This window comes from Talpa europaea, assembly GCF_964194135.1.
Source record: "Talpa europaea genome assembly, chromosome: 9".
NCBI classification, from domain to species: Eukaryota; Metazoa; Chordata; class Mammalia; order Eulipotyphla; family Talpidae; genus Talpa; species Talpa europaea.
The window spans coordinates 106,451,318-106,466,648 of NC_140076.1; the positions used below are offsets into that span (position 1 = coordinate 106,451,318).

Consider the following 15,331-nt stretch of genomic DNA (forward strand, 5'->3'; position numbering starts at 1 on the left):
CAGGGAGGGCGGTGGAAAGCTTGTCTGTAGCCTGTAGCTGGTGCAGGCTTGTATCTTTGAAAAGGCAATTGCAGAAACTTGAATCTGTTGCCCAAACACACCTGAATCTCTGCTTAGTTGGCTGCAGCAGGACTGAGCAGGACATAGACTCAAGGTCCAGGTCAAGTCTTGCACTGTCTCCTCTCAGGGGGATAGTAGCTCTGGGCTGCTGGCTTTCCTGCTCCACATACTCCTGTCAGCTTCTCTTCTGGTTTTGCTGAGTTACTGGGTGAGATCTGGCTTTTTTAAGTTTCAGGGACACAGTCTGAAACTTGTTCTGCTTGGGGGCCCTATTGTGGGTACCTCTGGGGAGCCCAAAGGTCCTGTAGCTTCTGTTTGATCTGACCTTCGGTTTTCCACTCTCAGGCCCTGCCGAAGATCTCCGCCTACATGAAGTCCAGCCGCTACCTCCCACGCCCACTGTTTCTAAAGATTGCTGTGTGGGGCAACAAATAGGCCATGAAGTCTATTTCAAGGTTGGAGCAAGTTGTTTTGTCATGCTAGGCAGGCATTGAGCCTGCCTAGCCCCACCAGATCCCCAGTAAAGCCTTAATCACATCTCCTCTGTCTTGTCTTATTCCCTCGGGGCCTCCGGGGCTCTGCAGCTTCAAAGGGTCTGACTAGGGAGCCTGGCAGTGCCTGGGGCAGGGGCTGTGGCTGGTAGCAGGCAGCTGAGACTGTTTTTGTCTGCCCCTCAGGCAGGGCTCTCTGTGGAAGGGAGGCCCCTTCCTGGGCCTGTGCATCTCCTGCATTAACCTTCCCTTGAGGGCCCTTGGCACTGCACAGCTGTGTGGGTTAGTATGACTCCCCCTGGAGTTAGTTAGACTCCCCCTGGTGTCCCCCACCCCAGGGGAGAGAACCAGGATTGTCCCCTCTGCAGTGAGCGACCTCATCACAGCTGTGGGTGCCTCCATCCCTGCTCTTCCCTCAGGGATTTCCAGGCGCCTTTCCAGGCCACTGCACAGCTGTCAGGCAGGCCCTAGCTTCTTGGTTGCCCTCATTTTCCTGGGTGCCCTGAGAGAAATGTCCTTAGTTTTGCACATGAGAAAATATCTGTGCAGGTGTTCACTGATCTAATAGTCTGGTGGGTCTAGAATTCTCGGATGAAGATCTCAGACACCTGATGGGATCACACAGCTTCTAGAATCCAGCGTTGCTGGTGACAAGGTGATGGCGTCTGACTTGATCACTTTGCAGATGGACTTTTCCCCTAAACTTCAAATGGTTTCAGGTTCTTTCTGCCGTTCTGATGATCCAAATCCAAGGCCTCTGTGAGAATCTAGGGCTGGATGTTTTCCCACTTCACTCCATTCATGAGCATGTTAGTCTCCACAGGGTTCTTTAGGCACCATCCCTCCTTCTGTATCCTCTGCAAGTGACTTTATTTATTTATTTTAAAGATTTATTTATTTATTTATACAAGAACCGGGGTATAGAACAGATGTATGGGAGGGTGAGAAGATTCACCGGAGACAGAGCGGGGAACAGAACAGGCAGACTGATGAAATATACTGCTGAAGGGAGCAACGGGCAAGACAGGAGAGGTCTGCTGCGCCATGTGGGACCCTCGCAGGCTGGCCGGGGATCGAACCAGCGTTGCAGAGGCTGTGGACAGCCTCACGGCGCTGCGCTCAACTGCCTGTGCCACCAGGGGAGGCCCTGCAAGTGACTTTAAATCTCACTGTAGTGTGAGCTGCTGAAGGGGAAATTTCTAGTAGATCAGGATCTCAAACCATGCTCCCCAGAAAGTTGCTGATGATGTGGGCTTCCGACAAAGTTCAGTTGGGAGAAAATATTGCAAAATCATCAAACATTTTATTGAAAATTGATGCATCCCAAAATACAACTTAAAAAACACGACCAAGCCTCAAACAAGTATTTCCCAAAACCAGCAGTAAGCATAGGAAAAGCATATAAATATCAAAATATTTAGATATCAAAGTAGTTATGAATACCTAGATTTTACTGCATACCAATATAGCTAAGCAAAAGGGATCAACAACTGTTTTTCAATTAATGGAGTATTAGCGCAGTCGTTCATGCTGGCAGGGCAACCTTTAAAAAATATCATAGCTGTCTTTTCCATCTAAAATTGTTTATTTTGACATTTTTAATTTTTTAAAATTTTGGTAATGTTGGTATGTAGTTCTGTACATGATTCAGATAAATTCACACCCTTCAGATATCCTCCACCATGGTCCATTGTGCCCCCTCCCCACCCAGCTACCTCCCCCCACCTTCCAGGACACTCAGTTCTTACAGTCAGATTTCTTGGGTTTGTTATTTGCTTTTTTTTATCCTGATGCTTTGTTTTGTTTCTCTATGTTCTACATATAAGTGAAGTCATCTGGTGTTTGTCTTTGTCCATTTTCACTTAGCATTATCCCATCCAGATCCATCCCTGTTGTGGGAGATGCCCTTAGGAGTACCAGCAGTATCTACTAGACCTAAACTACATTTCCCCTCTGCCCTGGGGTTTCCACTACATGCTCAATAACGTTCAAAACAGCTTTATTTGGAATCGTACTAGCTGGAAACAACCAAATGTGGAAAGGAGCTATTTCTAGGTGACTCCTCACTGACGTCCTCGTCTGTGGACGTGGCAGTCACTAGGAGCTTATGGATTCACCTTTGGCCGCCCGGGGAGGGGGTGAAACACAGAGAGGGCCAGATCTTCCCCTCTACGGCCTGAACCCAGAGGGCCAGGCTGCCTGGCCCTCAGTACTTCCTCTGCCACCTCTCATTGTCTTGTGTCTGTTCTGCAGCCTGCTGCCTGCAGGGCCAGCCCCCAGAGCAATCCGGGTGTTCCCTGTAGACTGTGCCTCTGCCAGCTGGCTGCCAGGGCAGTGGGGCTCTGGAGTCTTCCTGCCAGCTGGAGTGGCAGGCAGTGTTTTCAAGTGGCAACTTTAGACCCGTGTCACAGATCAGGTCTCCTTCATTGGCCAACTGACACTTTGGACTCATCAATCTTGCTCTGGGGTTGTCCTGTGCATGGCAGGGTGTTTAGCTGCATCCCCAGCATCCTGTCCACTGGATTCCAGTAGCACTTCCATTGTGACAATTAAAATGTCTCCAGAGATTGCCTGAGGGGAATAGCTCCCTCATTGAAGAAACTAATTCCATTCTATATATATACCACATCTTCTTGGTCTAGTCATCTGTTTTGGGGCATTTAGGTTTTTTCCATATCTTAGCATTGTAAATAGTGCTGCACTGAACATGGGAGTGCAGGTTTCCTTCCAAATTAGTGTTTTTGTGTCCTTTGGGTAGATCCCTAAGAGCGGAAGTGCTGGATCATATGGCAGCTGGGACTGGAGAATTCTCAAAAACACTAAAGGCTAAAACAAAACCAAAACCAAACAAACAAAAAAACCCACTAAGTCAGAGGGAAAAAGAAAAACATCAGATGGCCTCACTTATAAGGATATAGGAAACTGATCAAAGGAACAGGAAAAAGACAGAACTTTCAGGCAAACTATAGATTTGAGGCATCCAGCAGGGGGAGAGAGAGGGGCAAAAATGGGAGGGAAGAGCACAAGGGACTATGGTGATTGATCGTCAAGGTGCTGTGGTGGAGGGAGAATTATGGGGACTACACTTGAGGGGAGAAATCAAATATTGCAGAAAAATGAAGAGTGATGTAAGAAAGTAAAATAATAAATAAAAAATTGCATCCTTTCCATATATGCACTAAATGTTATAACATCTTTATCTCAGTGGTTCTCCCATGAGTCCAGAGTTGGCCGGGATCTCACAGCTCCCCTGGGTATGGCCCATGGAGGGGGGGACACAGTGGGGACAGGTATGGGGACAGATGATGCTGCTCTGCCTCCCCCTTGCTCACAGATGGGGGACCCAGCAGGAGTCTCAGGAGCACAGTTGGGGTTCAGGCTGCTCATCTGTGGCAACTTGGGGGTCAGGAAGCCTCCTGGGGAGGTGCCTCTCTGCCCAGGGATGTGTCTGAAGGGTGACAGCTGTTTTGTGCCTCAGGAGAAACTGAAGCCTGAGTTCCTGAAAGGACTCCCTGAGATGGTGAAGCAGTACTCCCAGTTTCCGGGGAAGAGGCCTTGGTTTGCAGGGGATAAGGTAGGGAGGGGCTCGTGGGGTGGCGGGGGTTGTCATTCCTCCAAGGGTCAGATTTGCTGCCATCCCTCCCTCTCCCTCTGCAATCACCTGTGTGGGTTTCCTGGCTTGTGACATTCTTGACAAATTATGTTTGAGCCCGCGTGTCCGGATGTGTGCCCAGCCCTGAAGGAATTCATCCCTCTCTAAGTGGTGATTCCTCAGATCCTCCTAAGTACTGTCTCCTCTTCTCACCAATGCTTTCCTAGTCCTGGATATATAAAAAAAAAAAGAAAACAACATTCATTGTTACAGGTAAGGGTACTCAGGTAGCGGCACAAGCAATTCCTCAGCTCACAGAGCAGTACGGCCTGGGCTGGGTGCCTTCATCCTCTGGCTTTCCTGGGCAGCTGCAATGGCTCTCCCAGTCCTGGGCTCAAGAGAAAAGGCTCAGGACCTTTTCCAGGCTGGGTGCTCAGCTCCTCACAGTAGGGTGAGGCAGCTGGCAGAAGAGCGTGTGTGTGGCTGGCAGTAGGAGAGCTGAGGCCTGGTGGGTTTGACAGTAAGTGGCAGAGACACAGACGCTATTCACTGTTCCTCTCCTGAGAGCTTTGCTGTAATTGTACCCCTGTCCGGGAGCACCGAGAGAGTCCAGGAATGTCCAATCTCCCACCATGGGGTGAGAGGACATATGTGGGTGCCCCTGGGGGAAGGATTTATCAAATGTCTTCTTCTTGGAGCAGCTTCCTTCTCTCTCCATCTTTTTCCTTCTTCCTCCAATGGCCAGATTCTGTCTGTAAGGTGGGGAGTGCATTTATTTCAACTCCTCTTCCCCAATCTGACCTACTCCTGGGGATGAGGCCCTGGGACAGGCACGGTGGAGGATCAGAGGGTGACCCTGCCCTGGTGCCCACCTTCTTGGGCTAGTGCAGTTGGAGAGTTACAGGAACCAGGCTGTGGGACCAACTGGGAGCTGGACGAGCAAGCTGGACTTGCCTTACAGCTTATCTCTGGTCACCTTGTGGTGGTTCCTCAGAGAGACAAACTTCACTGTTTTGCATTATGAATTGGAGGCATTAGTCAAAAGACTCTTCCCTCTAAAATCTGCTTTTCTTCTACTCCCCATTTGAGATCTGTCTTCTCACAAGTTCCTATCACTTTGGTCCTGACCCTGGCTGATCCTCCTTGGTGATGACACAACAGTGGGGACCCCTGAGTCAGAGAGGGAGGCAGGAGAGCTGTGGCCTCTGCCTGCAGCTGGTTTCAGATACCTTGGGAAGAAAGGTCCCAGGAGGTGAATCCTTTAGGTCTATGGTCCCCTCTTTTCCCTCCCTCTATCTCTGAAGGTGGTGTCAATCATTCCTGAGCAGGAGAGAACATGAAGCAGGGTGGGGTCCAGTGAGATTGACCCCCTGAACTACCAGAACAAATTGCCCGTTGTTCTCCTAAAAGGAGTAGCTCTGGGCTGCTGGCTTCCTGCTCCACAAGCTTCCCTCAGCTCCCCTCCTGGTTTTGCTGAGTCATGGGGTGAGATCTGGTCTCTTTTGCAAAATGCAGGGCCATATTCTGAGCCCCTGGTTCTGCTGGGGCCCAGTTGTGGGCAACTTTGGGGAGCCAGACTCCTCCCTGTGAGAAGGGAGAGTGTTTGTGAGACCAGGAGACCTGGCCCTGTGAGATGAGTCTGGAGGAGAGCCGCAGAGGACCCCAGGATTGGGGAGAGCCCAGAGCATTCCAGCCCTGCCCACTCACTAGCTGTGAGAGCTGAGGAGGCTGCTGCACCTGTGTGCCTCAGTTTACCTTTCAATAACAGGTAAACTGATAACAGAACCTATCTTATAAGGTATTAGTGGATCTACCTATGTATTTTCTAGTGTATATAAACCCTCTAGCACAGTGTAGTCTCTCTTTGTGGTAACTTACAAAAAGTTATCACTAATTATAGCAAATTAAAGAATTAATTTACAGAAATGGGATCCCCAAAGGACTGTCTCATGAGCCATAACTTGACCCAACAAGGAAGTGCCATGTAGGTCCTGGATCCTTATGTCTCACCGGCTGTGGAACCCGAAGCGGGCAGCAGACCATGAGATATGAGCTCCTTTTTTCCCTCCTCAGCGCCCACAGAAGCTCTCTGCCCACATGAAGTCCAGTCACCTCCTCCCTCTCCCTGTGCTTTTAAATCTTACCCTTTGGGGCAACAAATTGGCTCTTCAGGTCTGGAAATGGAGGAGGAGCCAGAGCTGTCTCTGATATCGGGGGTCCTGGAGAACATCTGGACCTCCCCATATTCTCAGATCCAGCTGTTTTGCTTTTTTTCTCCTTCTCTCTCTTCCGTCTCATAACTACCACATTGACCTTTCTCGCTTACAACCTCCTTTTCCCCCAGGCCCTCCAAAGCCTCAGCTCCCCTCTTTTGTTCAGCAGTTTCTCTTTCCCCACCTTATTCTTCCTGTGCTAGAGTCTGCAGGACTCACCTTCCCTTCAGCAACTGCCTCTGCCTCAGGGAGTCTGGTTAGCACCTGAGCTGCAGAGTCAGTCCTGAGCTCCCATCCTGCCAGAAGCCAGTGCTGGCCTAGTGTTCAGGCCCTGCCTGGACTGAGGCGGGACTGTGTCAGCCATGGGGGGGCTCTGGTTTCCTTCTGGTATGGATTGCAGGGCTGGTGGGTGGGAGGACGTGTGTGCTGTGTGCGGGAGAGCACAAGTAGTTCTATCAGCTTCCTTGGTCTTTTCTGTATTTTGTGTTCTTCTCTTCTTCAGCACAGGGTGGGTCTTTTCTGTGCCCAAGGCCCTCCTTAATTCAGCAGCTCTGAGAGCTCTCCTGTAAGTGGCAATGTTCTCATCATGGTTCAGAGGGCTCTGGGCTGCTAGGGGAGGGGGCTGAGCAGTGCACTGTAGTGTGGGATTCTGGTGGGTTTCCTGGAGTCTTGCAGCTTGGTGTGCAATTACAGAGCCTGGGTCACAGGCCTGTGCCTCGTTCATGAGGGAGACTGGAAGTGAGTGAGTTAGGATTAAATTCTGCTGTAGATAACTAAAAAGTAACAGTGACTTAAATGGGGCAGATGCCTGTTTCTCATGTTAATAAAGACCTGGGTGCAGGCAGTGTTTCACCCACTGCTCCCGTCAGTAGTGTATTTCAGTAGATCCACCTGTTCTGCTCCCTGCTCTGTCTCTGGTGAATCCTCTCACTCCCCACACCTCTGGCCTATACCCCAGTTCTTTTATGCATAAATAAATAAAAATAAATCTTAAAAAAAAAAGAGCATAGCCAAGAGGATAATGCCAGAACCTCTGGCAGTTACCACTAGTGATTTGTAAATACAAGGTGTTAGCTGGGGCCTCCCAGAGTTGGTGACTCCTAAGCCTTCACCAGAAGATGGATGGGCATTAGGTAGGTAGGTGGGTGGGTGGGTGGAGGACAGGCAAGGCATTCTGAGCAGAAGGAACAGCAAGCACAAAAGCGTGGAGATGGAAGAGCATGCGATACCCTGGGGTAGGTGCAGTAACCACTGCCATGAAGCAATTCAAAGAGAAAATTATTCAAGAGATTACTCAGAGCAAGCTGAGGATTTAAACCGGAGAAGGCAGCATCAGATTTCTCTGCAGGCTGATCCCACCCTCAGAAGTCCTGGTCTCGGTTACAGATACAGTTTGTGCAGGTGAGCTACGTGCAGAGGAGGTAAAGCGGGTATCTGGTTACATTCTGGTTAATGAAGAAGGAGGAATGTTTTATATGCTTTCAAAGGGGATCTTTTATTCGGACATTGTTTGTGGGACTAGCACAAGAAAGGCTTCTAAAGCCTGCGTTCTGTCCTGGAGTGTGCTTTTTGAAGACAGACTATAGCTTATCTCTGGTTCTTTCTTCCAGCGACTTTCAACGTGACAGAGTAGGAGGTGGTGGTGGGGTGACCTTGGTGAGCGATTTGCCTGCAAAACACTTTGGTTATTTAAAAATAATTTGTTTTCTTTTTGCTGACTTAGGATTCTGTGACTGCCAGCATAGCAGTTTCCCAGAGTGGAGAAATATCTAACTGAGCAGTAGATTTCGGTCTCCGTGGGGGTAATTTATGTTCATAAATTTATGTAACACTGGTATCATCAGAGTACTCTAGAAATATTGGTTTCCTAACTTCTTAAGTAACCTCTCAGGGAAAACACAGGAGGCCACAGTGTTTTTGGAACAGGGCCAGGACCTGAAGCCAGGCAGCCCGCCTCCAGAGTCTGTGTGGCTCCCCAGGGAATTCAGAGCCGCTGTAGCAAGAGGTGTAGCTGGAAAGGAAGCAGGGGTTGGATTATGAATGCTTTTGTAAACTGGAGGAAATAATTTTTTCCCCTAGATGTATGAAACCATTTAGTGTATTTAAGCAGGGGTGTGACTTGAGCAGATTTGCACTTCAGGAAAAATCGCTGGCTAAAAGTCAATTCCTTCCTTCTCCTCTCCCTTCCATCTGAACTCCCTAAATCTCTTCTCACTGGCATGGCTCATCACCATTGTCATTACCTTGTCCTGCAGATGAAGGATAAGCGATTGCAAATTCTCTACAAAGTTCAGACACCCTCCTAAGTCTGTAAGTTGGCTTCCAAGGGATTTGTGTGGCTTTCCAGGTAGATGCATAACAGGATACCCCACTTCACCCAGCCCATCAATGAAATAACTCAACACATTTTTCTTGAATCCCATGAGCTGTTTCCTCCTGACTGGAAGGAACTTAATCCAGTTGCTTAACCTCAATAATAAATACAAATGAATTTCCCTAGTACTTTTTGGGGAACTACTCCACCAAATTTAATGCACCTTTTCTTTTTTTTTTAAACCGTTCACAGGGGACAGCTATCCAGCCACTGTCATGGGCTGGAGACTACCCTGAGACTTTGCTCTGCACATGAGAGTGGTGCCAATATCTACAAATGTCAGTTTCCTGTGAGTTTGCTCCCCTTAAAACTAGCTTCTATTACACAGTAATACAGGAAAACAACCTTCTAGTTAAAAAGAGAGAAAAATCCTAAGCCTGTCTCCAAAGTCCTCTTTAATTTCCATCCCAGAGCTGGGGCTTTTCTGCCACTTACCTTTTTTTTTTTTTTTTTTTAAAGATTTGTTTATTTATATAAGCACTGGGTACAGTCAGAAGTGCCGGAGGGTGAGAGAATTCACCAGAGCCAGAGCAGGGAGCAAGAGCAGGCAGAAGGACCGAAGTGCACTGCTGAGGGGAGCAGCGGGCGGCAGGAGAGGTCTGCGCGCCATGTGGGACCCTCCTCCGATGGCCGGGGAGCAGCCGGGGATAGAACCGGCGTCGTGGAGGCTTTGGGCAGCTTTGCAACCCAGAGCTCAACCGCTGCGCCACCTGGGAGGCCCCCACTTACTTTTAAGCCTTGTTATTCCAGTGTGTTTCTCCAGTTGTTTTTCTGGGCCTTCACATACATCAATGTATCTGTAGAAAATGTTTATGCCTCAAGTTTTCCTTTTCCCAAAATGTAAAAGGAATCATGCTCTACATACTAATCTGCAATCTAAGTTTTAAAATCCAACAGTGTGCCTTAGGGACCTTTCCATGTTCATATAGTTAATGCTTATTCTTATGTGCCTTGTGGTTTGCCAGTGTTGGCATTTATGTGATTCCCACTTATTACAAAAAAATGGCGTGATCTTAGCACATAACTCTGGATATATGGCAGAATTTTTTATAGTATGGAATTGTTGGGTCACAGGGTCTGATCTGAATTTTAGAAGACATTGACAAACTACCCTCCAAAGTAACAATACTGATTTGTACGTTCACCAGCATGAAATGAGTATAATGTTCCCCAAATCTTGTCACATTTAGGGTTTTAATTTTTGTTCATCTGATAGATGGAAAAATGGCCTCTCAGAGTTAGTTGCAATGTGCAGTTCCTTGGATTATAAATCTTTTTAATGTTTCTTTTTCTGGACATCAATATTTCTATTTCTCTTTACTGTGCTTATGTTTTTGTCCACTTAAAAAAACTGAGTTGTCTGAATGATCTGTAAGAGTTCTTTGTAGAGTTGATAGTGATTGTTTTTATTTCATTTGCCATTTAATTTTGTTTCTTTGTGCCTTACCATAGAAAAGTTTTAGAATTTTAGTTCAATGTTGGGCCTTAATTCCACAAGTAATGTTAGTAAATGCTGTGAGGTGGGGTGCTATTGTTTTAGTATGTAACTAGTGTGTAATTGTCCCAATCCTATTTATAGGTTATCCCCACCAGTCAGAAAGCCAATCTTTAGCACACTTAATTCCCATATATGTAAGGGTCTGTTTCTGAACTCCAGTAAAGTCCATAGCACTAAACAGTTTTACTTGATATCTTTACCAGGTCTTCACAGGGGCCATTTTCATCTCTGTTCTCTGCAACTGTATGATCTTGCCCTTATTTTCAGAACTTACTCTCAAGACTTGGGCATGAGCTGTAATCCCAGAACACAGTTGGGGGTGTGAGGAGGTATCTGTGTTGTAATGACTGGATTCACATCTTAATAATTCTCTACCTATCCTGTACTCCCAAGAGAAATACAGCTGGACACCAGTAGCCTAAGTGCTATTTATTGAGAAGAGCAGAGAGGAGAGTAAAGCTCCCTAAGAGACAGGATGGAACTATGAGCAGTGCAAGTCCTGTTCAGCAGGGTCTCTTGTTACCCCACTGGGCCATCTTGTTGTTGATAGGCAACTTGAAGGAGCGGTCGGATTGCAGGAATGCAGCTATTTTCTCCAAAGCCTGAGGGGAAAGCAAACCGAACCTTCTAAGGACTCTAACCTAATCCAAAACAGCAATATTCACAGGCTGCTAGCCCGTCCCCCTGCCCCTCAGCCCCCACCACACTATGTCCCCACCACAGAGCCTTCAGAGTGCAGTCATTAGGCCCTCACCAAGACTTAAAGCTTTAGAAGTATCCCCAAATCATTGATCTCTTTAGGCAAAAGCTGGTGTTGGGCAAGAATCGATTGGGGGCGGGGTGCAGGGTTTGGACCCCAGGGGAGCATGTTTTCATAAGTGAAAGGTGCAGGGAGCATCACCTCAAAACGGCACATGAAAGCCTTCAGATTTGGAAATTCTTCCAGGCACTTGGGCTCAAACATCCGGTTCTGATCCAAGACATCGTAGGTAAGGAAATCCACAAAGGTGAGCTAGAGGGACAACGAGATGTCAGTGCTGGGGAGTTCATTAACACCTGCAGAGAGAGAAAGGCATCCTCTCCTTTCCTTTCTTCCTACCTTTTCCCCTGCAAACCAGGAGAATTTTCCCAGGAACAGGGAGAATTGTTTCAGTTGTCCAGGTAGTTGTTCCAAGTACTGAGGCTTCAGTTTTTCCTGGGAGAAGAGATAGAATAGATGCCATCACCTTCAGAGCTAATCAGGGCAGGGGCCAGTGATGGGAAACTGAGCAGCCCCCTCCCTAGATGCCTTCCTCTCACTGCCTTCAGGGAGGGGGCGCAGCATGGAAAGGAAGAAGGGCCAACACCAGAGTATATGATATCTCCTCCAGCCCCCCCAAATAAGAGTTCCGTATTCCACTCTGACACACTGGGTTGCTGAGAAGGTAGCAGCAGCAGACGGAGCAGAATTATCCCCTGGGTGCCAGGTGCTCCTTCTCCTTGGTGCATGCCTGTGAAGGAAACTCACGTGGTCGGCGTGATAGCAGAGCCGTACAAGCTGCATGCGGAAATCCATGATTTGGTTCTCCATGATGTCCACGCGAATCTTCTCTTCTTCAGTGTCACCGCCTGTAGGCCAAATGACAACAAATAAACCTTGGCAATATCCACTCCCAGGTGAACAACCAGCCTGGTCTGCAGCACCCGCCCCATCCCACTTACACATATTATGCTTGCGGGCAATGTAGCGCAAGATGGCATTGCTCTGGGTGATCTTGTTCTTACCGTCCATGAGATAGGGCAGCTGGAAAGAAAAAGGCAGGTCAAATGAACATTTCTTTTGCCTCCCTGCCTCTCTCCAGGGGCAGATGAGATTTGCGGGGAAGTAGACAGCAGAGAGAAGATGCCGGGTTAGGAAAGTAAATTGATGTTAGTGATTGGGTCCCCATCTGGTTCTAGATAGGGGTTCCTCAACCGTGTGTGTGTGTGTGTGTGTGTGTGTGCGTGTGTGTGTAGGTGTACGTGCATGCTGTGGACACTCTCCCAGAATAGGGTTGTAAATGCATAAAGCAAATGACATTTATACAATGCAGAAAAAATAAAACAAAAACACAAAGTTTGAGTAACTATATGCCTACTAATGCATTAAATAACAAGCAGATGTAACACCTATCATAATTTCAAAATATTGATGGATATAAGTATTTCTAACACAAGCAATATAGTATGAAAACACTTGAATTCTACTTGTGACAAAGTCACAGACATGGCTAATAACCCATGCCGTTCACTGCCATATTTACAATAGAAGGAACTATTAACTTTTAGTTAGTAGTTAGAAGTGAAAATGTTTTGTTTTTCCTCCACCCAATTTCAAGGTCCCCGGGATTCTATCTATTCTTATTCAAGTCAAGAGCCCTTATTTTAGATCCTCCTAGGCCAGAGAGAAAAGAAACAAGGATAGACCCGATGGCCTGCCCTTCTGCATCCCTTCCCCTAAAGCCACCTACGTTGGGGAAGTCCAGATCTAGCTTGAATTTCACATCCAGCCATTGGCTTCTGTCATAGTCAGGAGCTGTAAGAGAGAGAGGATGCAGCGGGACCCAGCTTCCTTAATAGCGCACCTGAGGTGAGTGGAAAGACCTAAAGGAATAACTGAACCCCAATACCTCCCATTCCCAGGCCCTATAAACGTCACCATTTCATCTCTGGGGCCTATTCAATTAAATGTTAAAGCTGGGTTGGGCTGCAGCAGACAAAGGCAGAGACTTCCCAGGTGATTGTGTTCAGAGTCTCCCAAGGGACCCCTCACTGATGCCACCTTCAGGGCGCAGGAAACTGGGCCAGTGGAAGGGCCCCCCTGGCTTAGACGGCGGTGACCGGTGTCCAGAGCGGCATTACCTTCCCCGCACGTGTACCGTTTCTCCTCGTAGGCGGTGTCGGTGAACTCCAGGAGCATGCGGATGGCGTGCGCCAGCTGCAGGGACAGCCGGGTCAGCGCCTGCGCGGCCCCGACCGCGTCCCACCCGCCAACGTCCCCCTCCCGCCGGCCGACGCGGTCGTTAGGAACCCCGCGCCCAGCGTCCGCGGCCTGCGGGTCTCAGGCCCTCCTCGGCGGGCCGGGGGACCCCAGGGGTGGGGCGGGGTGGGGCTGGGTGGGCCTCCGAGGCCGGGGCGCCCAGCGAGGGCAGGCCCCGTCGCGGGGACCCCTTGGCTCCCTAGCGGGGCCCCCAATCTCGGAGACCGCGCACCCCGAGGCGCCCGCCGCCGCCGGCCTCTCCATCCGCCCCCCTCCGCCCCCCTCCGCCCCCCTCCGTCCCCACCAGGCGGCTCCGCCCCTGGGAAGGCGCTCACCCCGCGGATATCCCAGTAGCCCAGGATCATGGTCGACTTGGCCGACATGGTGACGAGGTGGCCGGTACTGAACTCCGACGGCGAACGGGCGGCGCTTTATACCGAACGTAATGGGCGGGGCCAACGAAGTCCCCGCCCACACGCCCCCCGCCCCGCGCGCCCCCCGCCCCGCGCGCCCCCCGCCCCGCGCGCCCCCCGCCCCGCGCGCCCCCCGCCCCGCGCGCCCCCCGCCCCGCGCGCCCCCCGCCCCGCGCGCCCCCCGCCCCGCGCGCCCCCCGCCCCGCGCGCCCCCCGCCCCGCGCGCCCACCCTGACGCGCCCGGCGCCCCGCGCGCCCATCCTGACGCGCCCATCCTGACGCGCCCCCCGCCCCGCGCGCCCACCCTGACGCGCCCATCCTGACGCGCCCCCCGCCCCGCGCGCCCACCCTGACGCGCCCACCCTGACGCGCCCATCCTGACGCGCCCCCCGCCCCGCGCGCCCACCCTGACGCGCCCGGCGCTCCGCGCGCCCACCCTGACGCGTCCCCCGCCCCGCGCGCCCACCCTGACGCGCCCGGCGCTCCGGCCGACGCGGGGCTTCTGGCGACCCGAGGTGAGGCCCGCGCTGTAGGACCCGCCCAGGCTTGGGGTTCAGCGCTCCCCGCGGGTGGGGGCCGTGACTGGTTGGTTAATATGCCCCCTCAGGGCGGTCAGCGCCGCAGCCTACACAGTGAGGGGCCTGTTATCTGGGGAGCGTGAGGTACTTTTAAAAATATTCATGGGGCCGGGGTGGGCTGGCTTGGGGGAGCCGAGTATGGAGGGCGCCGGTGGGTAAGCACCAGTGTTACCGAACGCGGGCCTCAGTTTCCCCCAGCCAATGGAAGGAGACACTTTGAGGAAAAGGAAAGTGGCTTAATTTGTGGACATATGAGGAAGGCAGCAGACTTAGTCTGAAAGAGCCGTCCTGCTCTTGGGCAGAGGGCAGGGGTGCTTATCCAAAGGGAAAAAAGTGGAGGTGGGCTTGGGTCTGTAAAGGGGAGGGGGAAGGGGTTGGCACTGGGATGGGTGGGCGCCAGCTTGTTTTTCTTCAAAAGCTGATGTTTAACTTTCTCTTCCTTGAAATGCTCATCTGGGAGGCTGGGTCCTGAAGATAAAGCTATCAAATAAGGGGGAAATTGCAATAAATGGGGGAAAGACAAACTGGTAATCTTGTTGATGCCCATCAAAGACAAACCTGTCAGGAAACAGGGGAAAGACAAATTTGTTAATGCCTGTCTGAGAGACTGGTCATACGTAACTGTATCACCAAGCGTCAGGTCCTGAGCTCTAGGGCATCGCTGTGTTTGGTGTATGCCATGTGGGTGGGCGGGGAAGAGTCTGAGGCTTTCCTTGGTGGTGCCCTGGACCACCTAGGACACTCAGCCTCTAAGCCCCACCTAGCCTAGATGCGGGGAATCACATTTTTCCATTGGCTCAGTTGAAGCAAGGTTGGGACTTTTGACAAGGACATTTCACTAAAAAGAAGAAAGAAAAAAGCACAAACACACAGGGACAGATGAATTTATAATGTCTGGGTTTCTCCTTCCAAAATAACACCAAGGGCCAGTCTCAGAGGAACTTGAGGTATGTGACCAACATTACAGAGCATGTATGGCATGCCAGGTAATAGTCTCGGTATTTCATATGTTAGCTAATTTAGTCCAATTTAAGTTTCACAATTTAAAAAAAAGTTGTTGTAACTCTGTGAAGTAGGTATTATGCCCCTTTTATAGAAGAGGGTTACTGAGAAT

General features: G+C 50.2%; 2 protein-coding genes across 3 annotated transcripts in view; one reads left to right on the forward strand and one right to left on the reverse strand.

The window, feature by feature from the left end:
• LOC311177638 (glutathione S-transferase Mu 1) overlaps nucleotides 1-495 on the forward strand; it is a gene marked incomplete at both ends in the record, with an annotated part of 28,369 nt that extends 27,874 nt beyond the window's left edge. For both annotated transcript variants that reach the window (XM_084243819.1, XM_084243817.1), the window contains one exon: nucleotides 406-495. In XM_084243819.1, the coding sequence (XP_084099945.1) occupies nucleotides 406-495 (90 nt within the window). The remainder of the gene's footprint in view (nucleotides 1-405) is intronic.
• Nucleotides 496-10,670: 10,175 nt separating this feature from the next.
• GSTM3 (glutathione S-transferase mu 3) lies at nucleotides 10,671-13,609 on the reverse strand (the record flags this gene model as incomplete). Its single annotated transcript, XM_084243978.1, has 8 exons — nucleotides 10,671-10,830; nucleotides 11,130-11,240; nucleotides 11,328-11,423; nucleotides 11,736-11,836; nucleotides 11,930-12,011; nucleotides 12,718-12,782; nucleotides 13,109-13,184; nucleotides 13,562-13,609. 8 exons carry the CDS (start codon nucleotides 13,607-13,609, stop codon nucleotides 10,732-10,734), a joined length of 678 nt encoding a protein of 225 aa, XP_084100104.1. The 3' UTR covers nucleotides 10,671-10,731.
• Between the last annotated feature and the right edge of the window lie 1,722 nt (nucleotides 13,610-15,331).